A 21,166-nucleotide genomic window follows, 5' to 3' on the forward strand; every position below is an offset into this window, starting at 1 on the left:
TCTTTAATAGTTTACAAGAAAACAACAACATTCCAGGAAAACAACTGAAAACAGAAACATGCAGCTGGATAGAAACTTGGATTCAGGACAACCTCAGCCCTGGTTACCCTGAAAACCTACCACTGATTAAATTGTATAAACTCCTTGTAAAGGCCTGGGGAACGCAGCACCCAAATATCACCTGCCTTTTTACACACATTCTATCTGTAGTTTTACTACATTGCTGTATGTAGCCCATACCATCAGTACTGCTGATTGGCTGCATGTATCAATTTCATGCTTGGCTTGAGCCACTTAAAAGTAATGTGTAGTTCTTAATGGGGGGTGCACTGGAGTTTTCTGACAACACACTGGAGGCGTTGGTGCTGGTGCAAAAAGTGGAGGAGTGGAGAAGTATCTTGTATTTACAGCAGGATAGGTCACTCATAGGAAACAGTGGGAAGCGCCAGTGCCAGGAATATGGTTCGGGGAATAAGGTCACAATAGAGGAAGATTTAGAGTAAAATTTTCAAGGCGAGCAAATTTAATCTTCAAATGACATTTTTATAATCCCTGTAGAGACCAGTGAATTTCAAAAACGGGTGAAGTTCCCAAACGACCAGTAGAAATAGCCAAAGGGCTAGATTTCATGTTTCAAGACTTTACTGTAACAAACAAACTGAATCAACATAAACCAAATATTATACAACAGATTTTAAAAATATAAAGCTAAAGACAAGGTACTCTAACATACGAGCCAATGTAATGGGATTCTTCTTGCAGCTCCCTTGTGCAGTGCAACAAACTGCTGGCAGATGTACAGCTTTCTATGAACAAGTATGGATTCTCTCCAGCAAGGTTACCTGTCACTGGTGTGCTAAATTGATGTCCTTTTCAAAGTCATTTTGAACTCAGCCTGAGTCTTCCAGAAAAGCCTTGCATCAGCAAAGCCTGCCTCTGTGACACCTTACCTTAGCTTTTTAAATCTCCAAAGATCCCTTCAGTTGTGTTGAATATAGTTAATTCTCACAAGCTTCCTGCTTCTCCACTGTGGTATCTGCCTTGTGTGCATGCCTGTGCAAAAGCAGCTGCCCCTTTCCTGGGTAACCAGGGCTGAGGTTGCCCTGAAACCAGATTCCTAACCAGCTGTATGTCTCTGCTTTTGGTTAATTTTACCTTTTGTTCTGTGAATTACTGTGTAATGATGTGAAGATTATGACTTGATTACATTAGAGTTTCTGTCTGAGTTTTACTCCATGGCAACCAGGCAGTGATAGGCCTGCCTCCCAGCTGGACTGCTTGTGTAATTTTATCTTATGTTGAAGGAGACACTTTTAAAAAAAGAATTGACCTGTAAGATTCGTCAACAAATATAGAGAATGCTGGAGAATCTCTGCAGGTCTGGCAACATCTGTTACCAGTTCTGAAGATGTCTCATACTGGATTTCAAATGTTAAATCTGTTTCTCTCTCCAAAGCTGCTGCTAGACCTGCTGAGTTCCTCCAGCATTCCTGAGCTTGTTTCAGATTTCCAGCATCTGCAGTATTTTGCTTTTGTTTGAGTCTGTAACATTCATCATTTCTTAATCACACACCCTCCCAACTACACCATGAGTCACATCCATTACTCAAATTGCTATCTCTTTAACACCTACCTAATAACAATCTCTATCAATCAGTACTTGACCCTAAAGTTCACCAGCTTGACCCTTCCACCATCTGCTTGGCACTGAAGCAAACCTCACCTCCATCAACTCCCACAGATTCACAAAAGTCATACCACCCAGATATATATTGCAGGATACACACGGCATATTTTGCTCCTCCTCACAGAATGTGAGAGTGCAGAACTGGTCACAGAAGGACAGAGTTGCCTTCAATGGGATAGCCCTGGAGTGATCTTAGGAAGGGCCATCACTGAGGTCATGGTAGGGATTAATCATGAGACTATCTGCTCATCTAATCGCCCTTCTCTCTTCTCACTCATTTCCTCTCTCCTGACTCACTGGCTGCAGATGGACCTCATTGGCAGCCCACCTTGTGTGCCATTTCGAGTCAGAGAAAAATGCCAAAGAAGATGAAGAGTCACAGTCTTACGCTTGCAGGCAGCAGCTTGGAGTCCAGTGCCACGTGTATTTTGGAGGTTAAGAGGATGGAGGAATCTGCGTGTGGGGGTGGGGGTGAGAGACGATGAAAAGTAACGCCACTACCAGCTGACTAGAGGGTGTGGTTACACATTCCTTCCACTGCAGATCACTCAGGCAAAGAGTTTGATAGCTCTGTGTGTTTTCTGTCAGACATGTACAGTTTATATAGGACCCCCTCTTAAATGACTATGTCTTACCCAGTTTAAGCCCCTAGTTTCTTAGATATTTGATTGTTACTTAACTCATTTGTTTTATTTACATCAGTAAAGTGAGGATAGATGTTATCAACAGTGCTACCAAGCAGCGCCTGCTCAGTGACACCCAGTTTGTGTTCCACCAGGGCCACTCAGCTCCTGATCTCCACTGTGAGATACTGGTTTACAGCCCTGGTTCAAACATGGACAAAACAGCTGACTTTGGGAGATGAGGTCATAGTGATAGCCCTTGACATCAAGGCTGCATTCAACCAGGTGTGGCACCAAGGAGTTGGAGTAAAACTGGCATCAGTGGGTATCAAACACTGCTGGCTGGAGTCTAAACCTGACACTTGGAAAGATGGCTGTGGATTTTGGGGGATCAGTCATCTCAGCTTCAGGACATCTCTGCAGGAGTTCTTAACGGTCCTAGGCCCAACCATCTTCAGCTGCTTTGTCAATGACCTTCACTGCAGCGAATGACTCACTATCTGACTCCCAAAGCTGTCCATTATCTATAAAGCACAAGTCAGGAGTATGATGGGATACTCCTCACATGCCTGGATGGGTGCATCTCCAACAACACTCAAGAAGCATGACACCATCTAGGAGAAAGAAGCCTGCTTGACTGGCACTACATTCACAAGCATCTACTCTCTCCACCACTGGCACTCAGTACCAGTAGTGTGTACTGTCTACAAGATGCAGTACAGAAATTCACCAAAAATCCTTAGACAGCACCTTCCAAACCCACGACCACTTGCATCTAGAAAGACAAGAACAGCAGATATATGGGAACACCACCACCTGCAGTTTCCCCTCCAAGTCCCTCACTGTGCTGACTAGGAAATATATCACCATTCCTTCGCTCCCTTTGGGTCAAAATCCTGAAATTCCCCCCCCGCAATGGCATTGTTGCTGAATGTACATCACATGAACTGCACCAGTTCAAGAAGGCAGCTCACAACCACTTTCTCAAGGGCAAAAATCGTATGGATATGTGATAAATGCTGGCCAGCCAGCGACACTCATATTCTTGAATAAATAAATATGTACGTGAAGTTCTTAGTGGGATTTATGGAAGTAGATTAGTTGTCTCTCGGCTGCTTTGTTTATTATATTACAGCTTTGTGTTTTGACGGTCTTTAAAGCTTTTCAGAACTGCGCATTGTTCATAGCTTTGAAAAATTGTGCGGGTCTCACAATTGGGGAAATAGTTATTTGCTTTTGTAAGTCTCGAGTGCTGAATTATGGAATAGAAATAAATGTTAATGGGCTGTCGGACATTTTATTTACAGCAATCTTGGAACAAACAAAAAAAATATAAAACTTCCTTTCAGCATCTCACTAACTTTTGCAGTTACATTTGGAGGAAAAGGCACATACAGCTGCTGTGAAGCAGCTATTTACAGACGCAATGTCTGGTGTTTGTGGGAAGGGAACACTTGAACAGGAACACACCCCTAGTCCTAATTAGCCTTATTAACATGGGCTGACATATTTTGTTCATTGGAGCTTATCTTAATATATTGTTTTCTTAAAATAAAAAAGTCTCAATCACGAGTCTATTTGTTCCATTTTAATTTTGGTGACCCATGTTAACTTACACTCTGCTATATTTGGAATGTAAATGCCTTTAGAACTTCTTTACAAATGTCAGAGTATGAATCATTTGAAACTCATTATTTCAGTATGTAGCTAGCTGGTAAAAATAATTAGATATTCACGTTTTGTAGTCTGTTGTACCATTGTCCTTTTTATGTAACCAGGAATTGATTGGATTTATAGCCTAAATAGATTGCTGTTGATTTGTTTTGATTTTTTGAGAGAAGTAATGTTGCTTTTTAACCATTTATTCAGCCTGGCTATGGAAAGTCCATTTTAATCTGTGAAGATAAGTCTGATTGAAAGGAGTTAGTGCGCCTTTTTTTGCTAAAGTGTTCAAATAGTTAAGGGATAGCTGTTTCAAAATGCAGCACACCCTGGAAATTTGTAATTAAAATGGAAATGCTGGAAATACTCAGATGTAGCAGCATCTGTGGAGAGAGAAACAGAGTGAACATTTCAGGTTGTGACCATTCATCAGAAGGGTTAGCTGTTTTGAACTTGTCGAACATCTTATGCACAAAATCAATTCTGATTCACTCGATATGAAACATTGAAAAGAACAAGTGTGCCTTTTTCACTCCAGTTAACATAAGCACAAGTTAGTGTGATGTGGAGTTGGAAGTCTGTGGTGTCCGTTCTATCACGAAGGGTGTCTATTTCCAACTCTGTCGCGTTCATCCCTACCTCATCTCATCTGCTTGAATTTATCCATGGTGTAGTTACCTCTGGACTTGACTATTCTGAGACAATTCCAGAGAGCTTCCCCCTGTTCTCCCCAGTATAAACTTGCGATCATCACAAAGTCTGCTACCCATATCCTAGTTTGCCCGAAGCCTCGGTCGGCCATTGACCCTGCCTTCTGGGTGTGGTTAAGCATCAAGAGAAAATCTAATCAGTGTGCTTGCCTTTCAATGGCATCCCCATCATTCACTTTCCTGTTATCACTGTCCTGGGCTTTACCACTCATTAGATACTGAACTGAAACAGTCGTGAAAAAATGACCCATACAATGGCAGGTAATACAGAGACTGGCAGTTTCAGGGTAATCATTCACTGCCACTCCATAGAGTGAGTCCATAGAGATAGTGAAAATAACATTGAGTTGTTTTTCTTGAAAAATTCTTCAAAATGAAGGCATCTCTGGCTAGGCCAGCATTCTTCGGCGATCTCTAATTGCCCTTGAGCAGGTGATGGTAAGTTGCCTTCTTAAACAGCTGCTGACAATGGAATATATGCACCCACAATGCTGTAAAAGAGGGAGTTCCAGGACTTCGACTCAGCAGCACTGAAGGAATGGCAATATATTTCCAAATCCAGGTGGTGTGAGGCTTAGCGGAGAATTTATAGTTGTTTGTTTTCCCACGTATTTGCTGCCCTGCCCTTCTCGTTGGTAGAGGTTACAGGAATGGAAGATACTGCCAAAGGAGCCTTGGGTTACTGTGTTGCATCTTATAAATAGCACATACTGCTACTACAATGCATTAATGGAGGGAGTGAGTTTATACGCAGATAATAGGGGAGAAACACTTTTACTCTGACACAGTTTAGAGCACATTCACTCTGTATTATGGTGACTCAAAACAACTTTCCTTTTTTCTTCTTTTCATCTATTGCTAGTGACTTGTTCCCAAACACATGCCTGCAGGCGTACTACGGTTCAATTTGGAACCTTAAATTTGTTGTCCTGTCAATCCCTGTTTGGGTTGAGGTAGTTTTACAGCTGGCTGTCACTTTCTGTTGCTTCATTGACTAGGCCTTTAGTGTGACACAATACGAGGGAATCTCATTGGCATGTCATTTTATATAAGCAGTATAAGGACTGCCTTGGTAGAGGACCGTGAGCTGTTTGACGATTCTTCAGGAATAAACGGCAAAAAAATCTCTTACTGACCTCTATATTTCAACAGTTTCATGTCAAATGCACCCGTGCTCCCCGAGAGGAAGGCAAGCACTCGGTTCATGATTGAGCTCTCTGCCCCTGTTGCCAGTTTGTTTTAAAGCTCTAGTAAGGAGTTGGCTTGTCTCTGCTTTATATTTTATATTAAAACTGTGCAATAAACCTAGTTCCTGCCGCTCTGCAGTGAAGTGTTTGGTGTGCCAATGGAGTCACCCTGAGCCCTGTTTAAATGTTGGGTTACTCCAATCATGGTGCCTTTTGCTCTTAATGCTATTATAAGAACTGTTTTGATGCTTCTCATCACTGATCACCCCTTTCACCACTCTGAAAACTTCTGGCTGAATATTTCAATCAAATGGTGTGACACTGTAAGTTCCAGAACTTTAATGGCTGATTGAAAGAATCAGCTCCTTCTGGAATAATCTGTTTCCTGAGATAATGGGAGAAGGAATTAAAAGCTATGTGCCAATTAGTCATGCCTGGGAAAAGGAGGAATCTAAGTTACATAAACCGCTTTAACACTTGCTTGACAACTGGCTGCCTAATGCCACAAGGACAAATGATTGTCTTGCAGAAGAATTTAAGGATTTAGTGGCAGGACAGGCCGTGCTGTGAACGGTTAATGCTGAATGTATCAAGGTAAAGGGAAGCCACCCACAGTAAGAAGGCAAGCCACAGACTTGATAGCTGTCCGAACTCTAACCGATGTTGTGGATGATTGGACCTAAAGGAACATCAATGATGTCATATCACAAACTTCACAGACCGAAAATCCTACAAGAAATCAACTTTGAGATTCTGTGGCAGCAGAACTCCAGAGAACCACACTGAACAAGAATCGAACCCTGGACATGTCCAGAGACAGATGCAGTTGATTCGAATTGTACCTAAATTCTACCATTAATTGGATAATAGTTAAGTTGGCTTGTGAGGCTTAACTTGCTTACTTGAGAGGCCTTATCTTGGTTGCTATGTTGTAATAAAATTTAATTGTTTCAGTATTTGATTGAGTGTGAGATTTCTTGAATTGCTGAATTAAAGGTAGCTTCTGGTAATTTACTCACATCAATAGCTTTTAATCACGTTATACAACAGCTTTGCCCAGCACCGTGCCCTCCTTACATACAACAATATTGGACGGTGTGCCACAATGGCATGATTAATTTGCTAATTCATTTTGCTGCGGTCACAGCTAGCGTCTGCTTGAATCACATGAACTCTTGTGTTCTCCTCCTGTCGCTACCCCAAGACATTATAGATCTTGTAGATCATTGTCTGGAAGAGTCATGCCTGTGGATGCAAGGAGGCCTCTGGTCCTGCAGGGAGACTCTTCCTGCTGAAATGGAACTGAAAGGAAAGGAGAGATGCAGAAAAGTGGGAGGGCAAGAGAAACCAGAAAGGAGGATTTAAAAACAAAAGGAGGGGGAGAGCGAGAGAGAAGAGGATAAGCGAAAAGATGGGGGGGGACCCTTCAATTATAAAATGCCATACCTAAATTTTGATGCCCCAAATTGATTCATATCCGATTAAAGAATTTAGAAATGCGGGCAGTCAACTCATGCAGAGAACCACAACAAAAGCGGAGGCTTGGGGACCGCTTTGCAGAACACCTCCGCTCAGTTCGCAAAAAACAACTGCACCTCCCAGTCGCAAACCATTTCCACTCCCCCTCCCATTCTCTTGATGACATGTCCATCATGGGCCTCCTGCACTGCCACAATGATGCCACCCGAAGGTTGCAGGAACAGCAACTCATATTCCGCCTGGGAACCCTGCAGCCATATGGTATCAATGTGGACTTCACCAGTTTCAAAATCTCCCCTTCCCCTACTGCATCCCTCAACCAGCCCAGTTCGTCCCCTCCCCCCACTGCACCACACAACCAGCCCAGCTCTTCCCCCCCCACCCACTGCATCCCAAAACCAGTCCAACCTGTCTCTGCCTCCCTAACCGGTTCTTCCTCTCACCCATCCCTTCCTCCCACCCCAAGCCGCACCCCCCGCTACCAACTAACCTCATCCCACCTCCTTGACCTGTCCGTCTTCCCTGGACTGACCTATCCCCTCCCTACCTCCCCACCTACACTCTCTCCACCTATCTTCTTTACTCTCCATCTTCGGTCCGCCTCCCCCTCTCTCCCTATTTATTCCAGTTCCCTCCCCCCATTCCCCTCTCTGATGAAGGGTCTAGGCCCGAAACGTCAGCTTTTGTGCTCCTGAGATGCTGCTTGGCCTGCTGTGTTCGTCCAGCCTCACATTTTATTAACCACAACAATCTGTCTGGTTCACAGCAAGATCCCACAAACATTTATAATGAAAAGCCTGTGTTTTTGGAAGAGTTCTTGAAGAATTAAAAGGTTGGGCAGAAGTGCACACACCTTTGAATGATAACGTGACATTTTTGACACCGAGCTTAATTATCAGTAAAAACATAGAGAGCAGAGGAGGAGGAGAGAAAGAGAGCCAACCAGAATGATTAGTTCAGGAAATGTTATTTTCATTCTTCCACAGGAGCAGGATATCACTGGCAAGGCCAGTATTAGTGCCCATCCCATAGTGCCTTTTGGATTGAGTAGCTTCCTCAGATAGCGCTAGCGAGTGGATAAACCACATTGCTGTGTGTTTGCACTCACAGGCTAGACTGGATAAAGGTGGCTGATTACCCTCCCGAAACGAGTTTCATGATTGCCACTACTGAAACCAGCTTTCTATTCCATGTTTCCGAATTGGAAGTAAATTCCAGCGGTTGCTGCTGTTTCCAGGTGACGCTTGCTGCTCAGCATCCAAAGTAAGCTTGCTTTGTACATTCCTGCTGTCTGGAGAGGGGTGCAATACCGGGCGAGGGTCCAGAATCCTAGTCGACGACTCTCCCCCCCCGCCCCCCCACCCCACCACCACCGTCTAGGTTCCGTACCCCTGGGTCACTCTAAAAGACTGACCTGTGCTTTGACATTTTAAATTTGTCTTTGTTTTGCTTTGAACTTGTCACCAACTTTTAGAATGTGCTTCAACTGGCCCAATCACTGTCTCTTACGCCTCTAAAGATTACATCTTACACGGCATCTTTCAAGACTGAAAGTTCACACATCTAAAATTGTTTTCGCCTGAAGACAGATTTCGTATTTCTTGGCTGCCTTAATTGTTTTGAGCTGCTCAGTCTATGTAGAGCTTGTGATGCTGTATGAAACCCCTGACCCAAAGGATGAATTATTTCACAAATGTTAAAAGTTGCCTAGAGAGGAAAATGCTACAATGGGCAGGTTGGGGCTATCAGTCAGTCTTATTACCTGCCATCAGAAGTCCAAAAAAACACCACTGGCTCCAATATTTACGTCTGACTTTTTTGCTTGCTCGCTACTGATTAGTCTCGGACAAACCAGTATCTAGCAACAAATTGTTTCAGATTGCAACAGGCTGTTTAGTTTGGAATGCATTGTCAGGGTGTTGACTTTCATTGGAGTTGATTTTGAGAAAAATGCAGCCATTTGCAGTGATGGGTGCTTTGGCCTTGGTTTGAAAACTAATTGGATGGAGTGGGCCTGGCCTCTGATAAGAGAGTGCTGAAAAACTGAATGCAAACTGGTTTCTGTCCTGGACGGTTCGCTAATGTTTAAGTAGATGTGTAAGTTTTTAGAACGGGAGGAGATCATTCAGCCTTCCTGTCTGCACTGACTTTAAACTGCTCTTGTAAGCTGGTTGTGTATACTGACAGAGACACAATCCGAGACCAGACTTACTCACTCTCACGCAAGCACGTGTTGTGTTTTGATGTCAGTACCACTTTGAATTGTGCAGTGATGTTACTTACCACTTAGAAAACAGAGCAGTACAACACAGGGACACACTCCTTGGCCCATCATATCTGTGCTGACCAAGGTGCCATTTTAAACTAATCCCATCTGCCAGCACATAGTCTGTGTTCCACTATTCCCTGCCTGTTCATGTGCCAATCTAAATGCCTATTAAACTTTGCTATCGTACCTGCTTCTGCCACCTCCATTGGCAGTATGTTCCAGCATCTACCTGCTATAAAAAAAAGGCTTTACTTGTGCATCTCCTTTAAACTGTACCCCCCTCACCTTAAATCTATGCCCCCTAGTATCTGAAATTTCCAGCCTGGAAATGACTCACCAACTATCCACCCTATCCATACCCCTCATAATTCTAAATACTTCTATCAGGATCCAACCCCACCTCAGTCACCACCATTCTAGTGAAAACAAACAAAGTTTGCCCAATCTCTACTTAAAATTAATGAATTCCAATCCAGGCTATATCCTGCAGCCTCTCCGAAGGCTTCGCATCCTTGCTAAAGGATGGCCACAGCTGTGCGCAGTACTCCAAATGTGGCCAAACCAAAGACTTGTACAGCTGCAACATGACTTGCAAACTTTTATATTCAGTGCCCCAACCAATGAAGACAATGCCTTCTTTACCACATTATCCACTTGTGTTGCCATTTCAGGGAGCTATGGACTTGGACTCCAAGATCCATCTGTATATCCAGCCAATTACAGTATTATTTCCTCTTGCATTTTACCTCCCAAAATACAGCACCTCAGACTTGTTCAGATTAAACTCCATCTGCCAATTTGCCTCCCTGCTTTCCAACTATCTATAGTTTGCTGCATCCTTTGATATCTTTTCTCACTGAATTCCAATGCAAATTACCCATTACGGACCTCACCCATTTCATCTGGTTCCACACGCAAATTCCCTTCTTTGCCCTTGAGTGTATCAACCCTTTCTCCAGTCATCCCCTTGCTACTGTTACACACATGGTGCGCCTTCGGATTCTCCCTAATTCTAATTGCCAGTGTCATTTCATGGCCCCTTCTAGTCAGCCTAATTTCTTATGTTGCTCTTCTTTTTAAAATTAACTCGTGGGGTCTGAGTGACCCTGGCTAGGCCAGCATTTATTGCCCATCCCTAATTGTCCAGAAGGCAGTGAAGTGTCAACCACATTGCTGAAGTTACTTGTAGATCAGAGCAGGTAAGGACAGCAGTTTTCTTCCCTAAAGGACACTAGTGAACTCGATGGGCTTTTCTGGAAATTGACGATGACTTCATAGTCACTACTGACTCTTATTTCCAGATTCTTTATTGAATGCCATGGGTGGAACTTGAACCTGGATCCCTTGAACATCAACTGAGTTTTTGGATTAATAGTCTTGTGATAATACCACTTGGCTATTGCCTCACCCCCTCTTGTGGCAAAACATTAGAGATTCTAGGCGATCTTTTTGTGAAAAGGTTTCTTCCACTGTTTATTCTGGAATTTCAGTTTTGCATTTTGGGAAGGAGCTGGACAATTGGCAAAGTGATGAGCATGTGCACCGCATCTCTACCAACTCTGCTTGCTTCAACATCAAACTGATTATAACAAGTTATCAGGAGCTGGATGTTCCAAACAAACTGTTCGTTACAGATAAAAGAACAGCAGGAAACAGTTACCGAGATTTGTAAATGGAAACATAGCCATTAGTATTAACCATTGCTGCTTATTTCTTCACTTTAACGTAAATTGGATAGAACATAGAACAGAACAGCACAGTACAGGCTCTTCGGGCCACAATGTTGTGCCGACCTAAGATCAAACTATCCTGAATACCCTACATTTTACTATCCTCCCATGTGTTTTGAGAGGTAGCAGACCTGGCTGACTCTACATTTCAGGAGTGCAGACTTTGTTAGTGGAACATTTCTGATGGCAGTCAGCGTTTAATGCCTGGCAGCAATGTGCATTTCATTCAAAATGAGCTGTCGCAGTTTCATGATCATATCAAATGTAAAAGCTGGTTAAGCTGCCTTCTTGGATGCTGAGTACTTGCAGTCTTATGTTTACATTGTTTTGTGGCTAGAATCTCATCGGCTGTGTTCAATCTAACAAATCTTAGAGAATTGAGTTCAAACCAATTACACACCCCCTGTTGTCAGTCACTAACAGTCCCCATTAACAACTATTCACCCTCCCAGCCTGATCGTTACCAGCCTGATCTGTCCCACTGTCTTACTCTCTCTTTGGGCTCTATCCTATTGTTTACTCCCTACCCCACCCACCTCCATATTTTCTGCATATAAACTGACATTTTCCCAACCACCATCAGTTCTGAGGAATGGTCACTGGACCCGAAATGTTAACTCTGTTTTCTCCTCCACAGATGCTGCCAGACCTGCTGAGCTTTTCCAGCAACTTTGTTTTTGTTCCTGATTTACAACATCCGCAGTTCTTTCGGGGTTTTTTGTTGTTGTTGGGTGAATGTTGTGTGTCTGGTGCATGTCAGCAATACTATAGACCAAATGCTCTATACCTATGCCCCTGGCTTCATCTCCCTCCCTAGCTCCCACATCAGGCTGGATCTAACACACCTCCTCACCATCAATTTTCTGCATGACTTTGAGTTGTGCTCCTTGTTGTGTTCTCTTGTTCAGGGATGTTATAACACACCTCAGGAACCTAGGCCTCCTGGCTCAGAGGTAGGGGCATTACTGCTGCACCAGAAGAGCCCTTCTATTCTGTCGTACACCATCTATTTTCACTGCACTTTTTGCATGATGGAGACTTCACCATCTTCAGGCAAATCTCTGAAAGTCTGTTCCCAATCCCTGAACTTGAAAGCAGAATTTTTATCGTCAGAACTCTGTGCATATTTTACTGATCTTTCTGCCATCTCTCTTACTTTGATTAGTACATTTGATTAAAGCGTTTACGAGATTAAAAGTGTTATATCAGTGTATGTTGGTTGTTAGATTAGATTCCCTACAGTGTGAGAACAGGCCCTTTGGCCCAACAAGCCCACACCACCCTTTGGAGCATCGCACCCAGACCCATTCCCCATAACCCACACACCCCTGAACACTCTGGGTAATTTAACATGGCCAATCCACCCAGCCCACACATCTTTGGACTGTGCGAGGAAACCGGAGCACCCGGAGAAAACCCACGCGGACATGGGGAGAATGTGCAAACTCCACACAGACAGTCGCCCGAGGCTGGAATCGAACCTGGGTTCCTGGTGCTCTGAGGCTGCAGTGCTAACCACTGAGCCACCGTGCCGCCCCAAAGAGGAGTAGTTGTAGGAGTATTGTGTGGGAGTACGGAGTAGGGGAATGGGGCACGATGCATTGGACGTTTTCTTGCTGTACTTTTCAGTCAATCCATTCACCTTCCCTTCATATTTCCAACATAGAAATGCAGTATGAACTTAAGCAGCTGAAACTGGTTCTGAATTTCCTGTGGTGTACGAGAACTGCAGTCAGTTCCTGGAAAAGTTGTCCCCACAGAGAAAAAGTGAGCCAAAGGCACACTGACCATCCCCATGTCCTACACAATGGTTCTTGGAATAAAACACACAATTTTTTCCTCTTGACACCAAAAATATTTAACCTTCTTTTAATGCGCTATACCATTATAATAACGCATCCCTCACTGTTATGGATTTTGTTTTCATTCGTCACCACTTTGTCCTATAGTGTATGTTAATATGATCGTTTGAAATTTGGAATTTTTACATTTGTCCTGATGAGTGCAGCTTGGAAAAAATTCGGAAACGGGTTTCTCTTTTTGACAAGATTCATGTTTTCCACGACTGTGGGATTGACGTTGTCCCCCTCTGGCCAATTGGTTATATTCCAGCACTGTCTTGTCTGGTGTTGGCCACCCTCATTTGCTGCTTTCTCAGAATGTTGTCAATGGCTCTGTGGTAAATGAAGTTTATAACTTTTACGTTATAAGATAATAAAATGTGAGGCTGGATGAACACAGCAGGCCAAGCAGCATCTCAGGAGCACAAAAGCTGACGTTTCGGGCCTAGACCCTTCATCAGAGAGGCCTGCTGTGTTCATCCAGCCTCACATTTTATTATCTTGGAATCTCCAGCATCTGCAGTTCCCATTATCTCTATAACTTTTACGTGCCTGATTTTGTTTTTATATGTACTTCTGAGAAGGCACATCTCTCTTTCTTTGTGTTTTGCTAACTGACCACGTTGTGACAATTTGCAATCTGTATTTCAGAGATGAACGGAATCAATCAATCATTGTTAGCGGAGAGTCTGGAGCAGGGAAGACTGTCTCGGCTAAGTATGCCATGCGATACTTTGCAACAGTCAGTGGCTCTGCGAGTGAGGCTAACGTGGAAGAGAAGGTCCTGGCTTCGAACCCCATCATGGAGGTGAGATTGCCTCTTTATCATCAATGTAACTGACTAGCTGCTTTCCTAATGGCTAAATCTGAAATATGCTGTGATGGTTCAAGGGTCATTGTGAGGATGTGTTTGGTAATAGTCAAGAAAATCTAAACTGCGTTGTCCCTGCTTTAGTCTGAAGGAGGATTTCTCTTTAAACATGGTCCTCATGATTCAATGAATTGAGTCACTTCACTTTATTTCATGTTGTGCTGTTCAGACTGTCTGAATTGGACAAAACTAAATGGACCCTTGATATCAAAGCAGAAGATACTTGAAATGCCTTTTGCTGTTGATGTAGGTCATGTAGAAGCCGTGACACCTTAGTCATTTTTCTTCTTAAGTTTGCTCGCTGCAATCATTAATGAGGTGGAGAGGTCATATATATGCTCTTTACTGTAAATCTGAGTCCTGATATTCTCATGGAAATTACAGTTCATCCATCTCCAAATGTCATTTGAACTTGTCTTGCTCTACTTTGTCTAAAGTTGTTGAATTGCTAGGAGCAGCGTCTATGAATGCAATGCTAAGAGGTGTCATTAGCAGCAATATTGTATCAATTATGGACTGTGTTACCAATAGAGCAAATGGCTTTGCCTTGATCTGTTGAACTTTGAGCTTGACTGTTGCTTTTAAAGAGAATTTCCTTGGACAACTTTCAAAGGGTGATCATATGAAAACTTTGGTATGCTATAGCAGTTCTTTGGGATTGTGAACTTTCTTTGATCCTTGGAAAGAGGCAAATTGCATTGACACTCCTATAATGAACATATAAGACCGAGGGGTATCTTAGTGGCTTTTATTGCTGCTGTGTTTTAACTGTTTCCTTATTAGGAAAGAGGTTCCTACAACTCTAATTGGATCTTAAAATCAGCCAAAAGGCACGTCTACATTTGATCAAGGCCTGAATAGTTATCCGGAGAGTTTCTCAAATTTCCCCTGAAGTGCTGACAGAAAGTAGACGCCAGTGAAGAAGAAAAATGATCAGAAATATCAAACTCCTGACAGCTGCTTGGCTAATGATGACAGAAATCATTGAAAGAGATTTGGGAGCTATTCAGAATGTGGACCGAAATGAATTCTCCCTCAAGAGGGACTCACAACTTGCAGTATCTCCAGGAATAGAATGCTGTCTAGTTTAATTGCAAGTCCTGATCGTGTAGCCAAAGTTGGAGGTTGGAATAATTGCAGCACTGATTTGTTGAGGTTATTGTACGTGCAGCTCAGTTGGAATTTGTAGAGAATAGTGCGTACCCCATGATGCAATGATACATGAGCACGCATTGGATTTGTATACCTAAGCAGTTGTTTATGCAATGACTATGACATTGACTATCCTTAGAGCAAAAATAACATCCATCACTGGCTTGGTCCCCCTCTTGAATTTAACCCTTGGGTTATCATTTTTAAATTTCAACATTGAAGTGGTTTCTTTTTCAATGGATGATGCTGTTGGAAAACCATAATTGAAATGTTTCTAAACTTTAGCCTGAGACTTGGGTTCAGGTTACATTGCACCAGAGAAAATTATGTGGGAGTGCCCCTCTGTCCCCAGTGAGCTGTTCGCTAGTTTTGTGTCTCATCATTACCTTGGCTTATCAGTTAATCCAAGCTCTGCGATATGGCCGATAGAATCGTAACTGGCAAGATGGAATTTTGCAGATGATATCTGAGCTCAGTGCAGGCTGGAAGATATTAATGTTCCCTTGAACAGTAGTGAAAATGGAACCACAATTTAGGATCTTAGACCTTTTGAAGTGTTGCATTATATTTCCAATGGCAACAATTATAGTAAAAGCTGTTGAGATTGCAGGCCCCTTAAGATGTTTTGCAACTTATCAATCAACAGTTTGTTAAAAAACCAAAACCTGTGGTAGAAGGAACTATTAGTCATAACAATGACTGGGAGAGTCAGGTGAAAGTTACGTGAAATTGCAGAAGGTGATTTAGGGAACTGACAAGTTTTCCACCAACCTCCCTTGGGGTTGGTCACTAAACTGGTCCCTCAGTTGAGGGCTTTGTCCAAAGATGGGCTAAATTGGGCTAATATTCTCAGAGCTTAGAGGCATGAAACATAAAAGATTCTGAAGGAGCCGGACAGGGTAGGTCCAGAGAGATTGTTTATCAGAAACAAAGGGCATAAATGTGGCGGCATATCTTCAGGATAAGAGGGACTGATCGTTTTAGGACTGAGATGAGAAGAAATTATTTCACAGAATCATAGAATCTCTACAGTGTGAGAACAGGCCATTTGGCTCATTGAGTCCATACTGATCCTCTGAAGACTAACACGCCTAGACCCACTCACCTTACCCCCCCCCCCCACGCGCGTGTGCGCGCACACACACATACGTGTACACGCACACGCACGCACACATGTGCGCACATACGTACGCACGCGTGTACACACGCACACACGTACATGTGTACACACACACACACACACACACACACACACACACACACACACACACGCCCATACGCCCGCACCCACACCCGCACTCACCGCCTGTATCCCTGTAACCATGGCTAACCAGCCCAGCCTGTGTATCCCTGGACACTATGGGTGATTTAGCCTGGTCACTCCACCTGCCATGCACATCTTTAGACTGTGGGTAGAAACCAGATCACCCACAGGAAACCAATGCAGACAACGGGGAGCAATGCCACTTGGATGGTCACCCAAGGGTGGGGGGAATTGAACCTGGGTCCCTGGTGCTATGAGGGGCAGAGTGCCAACTACTGTACCACCGGGTTGTACTTCACTCCGAGGGTTGTGAACTTTGGAGGATTGTGGATGCTTCATCCTTGAATACATTTCGGGCTAAGACAGTCAGGTTTTTGGTCTGTCGGGAAATCAGGGGCTGTGCGGAGAAAGTAGAAAGGTAGAGTTGAAGCGAAGGCGTGCCATGATGATTGTATTAAATCAAGAACTCTCTCAACTGGCCATTTGTCTACATCTATTTCTTGTATTGATGTATTTGCAAGTTAATTTATTGAAATTGAGGCAGAGATTGTTTTATTGACCTAAAGCATTTGCTTTAGGGGAGAAAAATCCCATCTTTCGGAATCACACATGTTTGAAGAAGAAAGTTATGTACTCGGCCTCCCAAACAGCTCGCTGTGTTAGATTGAATTGCATCGATCCACGAGGTTTCAAGTTTAGCCTCTGGCCCGTAGTTAAGATTGCTGGCCTCGGTTGCTGCAGCATTCAGAATGTTACGGTTCTACCCTGTGCCTTTGGCAAGGGAGTGGCTAACCAAGCAGATTACCCTCCCAACTGCAAAGTGTGTGTAAGGACAGAACTTGATTTGCATGTGATGGCTTATCAAGGCTGTACCAGCTTTCAGGCAAGGAATGATGTACCATACATCATTGTGCCAGGATTCTGATTGGCATCGTGTGGCTCTTTCCCTATATTGCCAGCGTTACAGGCTGATTGGGCAGTACCTGTCAAGGAGAGGAAGCAGAATTAGAGTGCTGCTTTTCTTTAACATAAGTTTGAACAGATTGTGCCTGGTTTAGGAAATCTTCTGAAAGAGGGAGGGACAAAGGTCTAGGACTGAAACATCAGCTTTTGTGCTCCTAAGATGCTGCTTGGCCTGCTGTGTTCATCCAGCTCCACACTTTTTTTAACAAACAATTGCATTTTTGTTTTGGAGCAATATGTTGTAAAATGGAGGCAGACTAATGATTTTAAAACATGTAAGCATTTTTCTGGCATCAGGCATGCTTTTCTGTCCTGAATCCATTAAATTTGTTCTCTGATTGATCTGGTTACTGAGTAATTTGCAATAGATGTGCACAATTTAATTGCATGAAAGAAATTGTCATTCATGAAGCTGCAACCATATGTGAAAGACCATATGTTTTACAAGAACTTGCAGCCACTTTCAGTAAGGACTGACTGAGACTCTTGATGTCCTCTAGTTGTGCTGAATTATCACACAGTTCTCAGCTGGCCCTCTTAACCTGGTGCACAAATTCCACTGGAATTGAGTGCAGAGCGGAGCAACTTCAGATCGCTAGTGAAAGATGTTTTCTGAGCAACCTTGCTCCGAGATGTTGTTATACACCTCTGGAACAGGAAGGACATGAACCCAGGCCTCCTGGTTCAGAGACAGGGACGCTAGAGCAAGAGCTCAAATCATTTAGGAAATTTACAGTAAGCTAAATTACTCCAGCTGTTTTGGATTAGGATGTGCTAAGACAAACTAGGACAATACTATTTTGCACATACAACTGTTTGTTTCTGAGAGGCTGATTTTCAAAATTATATTATTCTTTGTAATTTATTGTGTCTCAATGTAATGGCTGAACTAATGGACCTGAAATTTCTGCAAATTGTCAAATTCTCTGAAGAACTAATAGTTCTGTTCTGATTGACTCTCTGTATAATTCTGCCAGAGTTTTCATCCAGGTTGGCAATAACGTATAGCCCAGTCCTCTAATGGTGGCATGATAAAATTCGTCCTTATCAGCATTGGTTAACCAATCATTTTAAGGTGCATGTCTCTTTTTGCTTGGCAGTCAATTGGAAATGCAAAGACGACCAGGAATGATAACAGTAGTCGATTTGGGAAGTACATTGAAATTGGGTTTGACAAAAGGTATCGCATCGTTGGAGCTAACATGAGAACTTACCTGTTGGAAAAGTCGAGAGTTGTATTTCAGGTATGTGCTACCCACTAATCATGCAACTCTATATTGACAGAGAGTCTGATCCTCTGGGAACCAGACTCCCTGGTCTTTTCAACTCTTTGGTCCTCTGCGGTTATTGTATCTTCATATAGTCATATGCCTAAAAGATCGTTTGAAAGTATGTAGATAGGGACTGCATGCATTGTGCATGTTGACAACTTCCAGTAATTGTTGAAAGTAGTTTACTAGCACTCTAATGGAAAGTGTTGGGATGTTTGAGCCACTACACAGGATGATTTGGACTATAATATTGAATGAAGATGGAAACCACAGCTTCTGGTCTACTAAAAGCTGAGAGAGCCTGTATTATCCTACTGCCACTACATGAGTTCACATCTCAGTATTTACCATTTAAAAAAAAATTTGTTCATGTGATGTGGGCGTCATTAGCTCAGTCAGCATTTATTGCCCATCCCTAATTGCCCTGAAGGCAGTCAAGAGTCAACCACATTGCTGTGTGTCTAGCGTCACGTCTGGGCGAGACCAGGTAAGGATGGCAGATTTCCAGCTGAGGGACATTAGTGAACCTGGTGGGATTTTCCTGACAATCGGCAATGGATTCCTGGTCATTGTTAAATTCTTAATTCCAAATTATTGTGGAACTCAAAGTCCACCACCTGTTGTGGTGGGATTTGAATCCAAGTCCCTCGAACATTACCTGGTTCTCTGGATTAATAGTCTAGCACCAATACCATTAGGCCGTTTCCTACTTCCTAAATTGCCCTATCTCATATCTGAGTTGTAGTGCCATAAGGAGGGAAAGGGGGAGTGTTGGGTGACAGACTTTCCGGGGGAGAGTACTTTGGGGCCAGTGAGCATCAGTCAAAAGTCAAAGTTCCGGCTGTTCGCAGGTAAAGGGACAGTTAGAAAGTGGGTGGCAAGAGCTCAGAGACGGTATGTTCCTGTTAGTATGGAGAGGCAGGTAGGTGTAGGGAATACTGAATGACGAGAGAAATGGAGGCCCTGGTCAAGGAAGAGGAGGAGGATTATGTCAGGTATAGACAGTTGGGACCAAGTGAATCCCTAGAGGGGAATAGGGCAGCAAGAATATACTTAAGAAGGAAACCAGGGGAGCAAAACGGGGACATGAGATAGCTTTAGCAAATAGGATTAAAGCGAATGTCCAAATATATTAATGGAAAAGGAGTAACTAGGGAGAGAATAGGGCCTATTAAAGAACTGCAAGGCTGTGAATGTGTGGAACCACAGGAGATGAGAAAGGTACTAAACGAGCATTTTGCGTCAGTATTTACTGTGAAGGAGGACACGGATGCTAGAGAACTTGGGGAAATAAATAGCGACATATTGAAAAGTGTCCATATTACAGAAGAGGAGATGCTGGATGCCCTAAAATGCATAAAGGTGGATAAATCCTCAGGACCACATCAGTATCCCAGAAGTTTGTGGGAAGCTTGGAAAGAGATTGCTGGGCTCCTTGCTGAGCTATTTGTAGCATCGAGAGCTACAGGTGAGGTGCTGGAAGACTGAAGGCTGTCTAAAAGGGGTGCCTTTTATTTAAGAAAGAGGGTAAGGAAAAGCCAGGAAACTATAGACTGGTGAGCCTGGCGTCAATGGTGGGTAGATTGATAGAGGGATTCTGCAGGGACAGAATTTACATGTATTTGGAAATGCAAGGACTGATAAGGGATAGTCAACATGGCTTTGTGTGTGGGAAATGCAGTCCCACTAACTTGATTGAGTTTTTTGAAGAAGTGACAAAGAAGATTGATGAAGGCAGAGTGGTGGACATTGTCTACATGGATGTAGAAAGGCATTCGACAAGGTTCCATTTGGTTAGTAAGGTTAGATTACATGGAATCCAGGGACAGCCAGCCAATTGGATACAAAATTGGCTTGAAGATAGACAGAGGGTGGCGGAGGAGGGTTGTTTTTGGGATTGAGGCCTGTGACAAGTGGTGTACCACAGCATTAGTGCTGGGTCCACTGCTTTTCATCATTTATATGAATGATTTGGATGTGAATTTTGGAGGAATGGCTAGTAAGTTTGCAGATGACTTCAAAATTGGAGATGTCTTGGACGGTGAAGAAGGTTATCTTACAGTGCAATGGGACCTTGATCAGATGGGCCAATGGGCCAAGGCGTGGCAGGTGGTGTTTAATCTAGATTAATGTGAGGTGCTGCATTTTGTTAAGGCAAATCAAGGTAGGATTTATATAGTTAATGGTAGGGCCCTGAGGTGTGTTGCTGAGCAATGAGACTTTGTGGTACAGGGACACAGTTCCCTAAAAGTGGAGTCGCAGGTAGACAGGGTGGTAAAGAAGGCGCTCTGCACACTTGCCTTTACTGGTCAGGGCATTGGGGGTAGGAGTTGGGATGTCATGTTGCAGCTGTACTGGGCATTAGTTAGGCCATGATTAGAATACTGTGTTCAATTCTGGTCTCTCTCGATAAGAAAAATGTCGTGAAACTTGAAAGGGTTCAGAAAAGATTTACAA

At 43.2% G+C, this 21,166-nt stretch overlaps 1 protein-coding gene across 4 annotated transcripts in view; it reads left to right on the top strand.

The window, feature by feature from the left end:
* The window catches only part of LOC125467222 (unconventional myosin-Va), a 199,052-nt gene that overhangs the window by 83,212 nt on the left and 94,674 nt on the right, over positions 1 to 21,166 (top strand). For all 4 annotated transcript variants that reach the window (XM_059639156.1, XM_059639158.1, XM_059639155.1 and 1 more), the window contains 2 exons: positions 13,840 to 13,996; positions 18,539 to 18,682. In XM_059639156.1, coding sequence (XP_059495139.1) covers positions 13,840 to 13,996; positions 18,539 to 18,682 — 301 coding nt within the window. The remainder of the gene's footprint in view (positions 1 to 13,839; positions 13,997 to 18,538; positions 18,683 to 21,166) is intronic.

The sequence above is a fragment of the Stegostoma tigrinum genome, chromosome 33, assembly GCF_030684315.1.
Source record: "Stegostoma tigrinum isolate sSteTig4 chromosome 33, sSteTig4.hap1, whole genome shotgun sequence".
Lineage (NCBI taxonomy): Eukaryota > Metazoa > Chordata > Chondrichthyes > Orectolobiformes > Stegostomatidae > Stegostoma > Stegostoma tigrinum.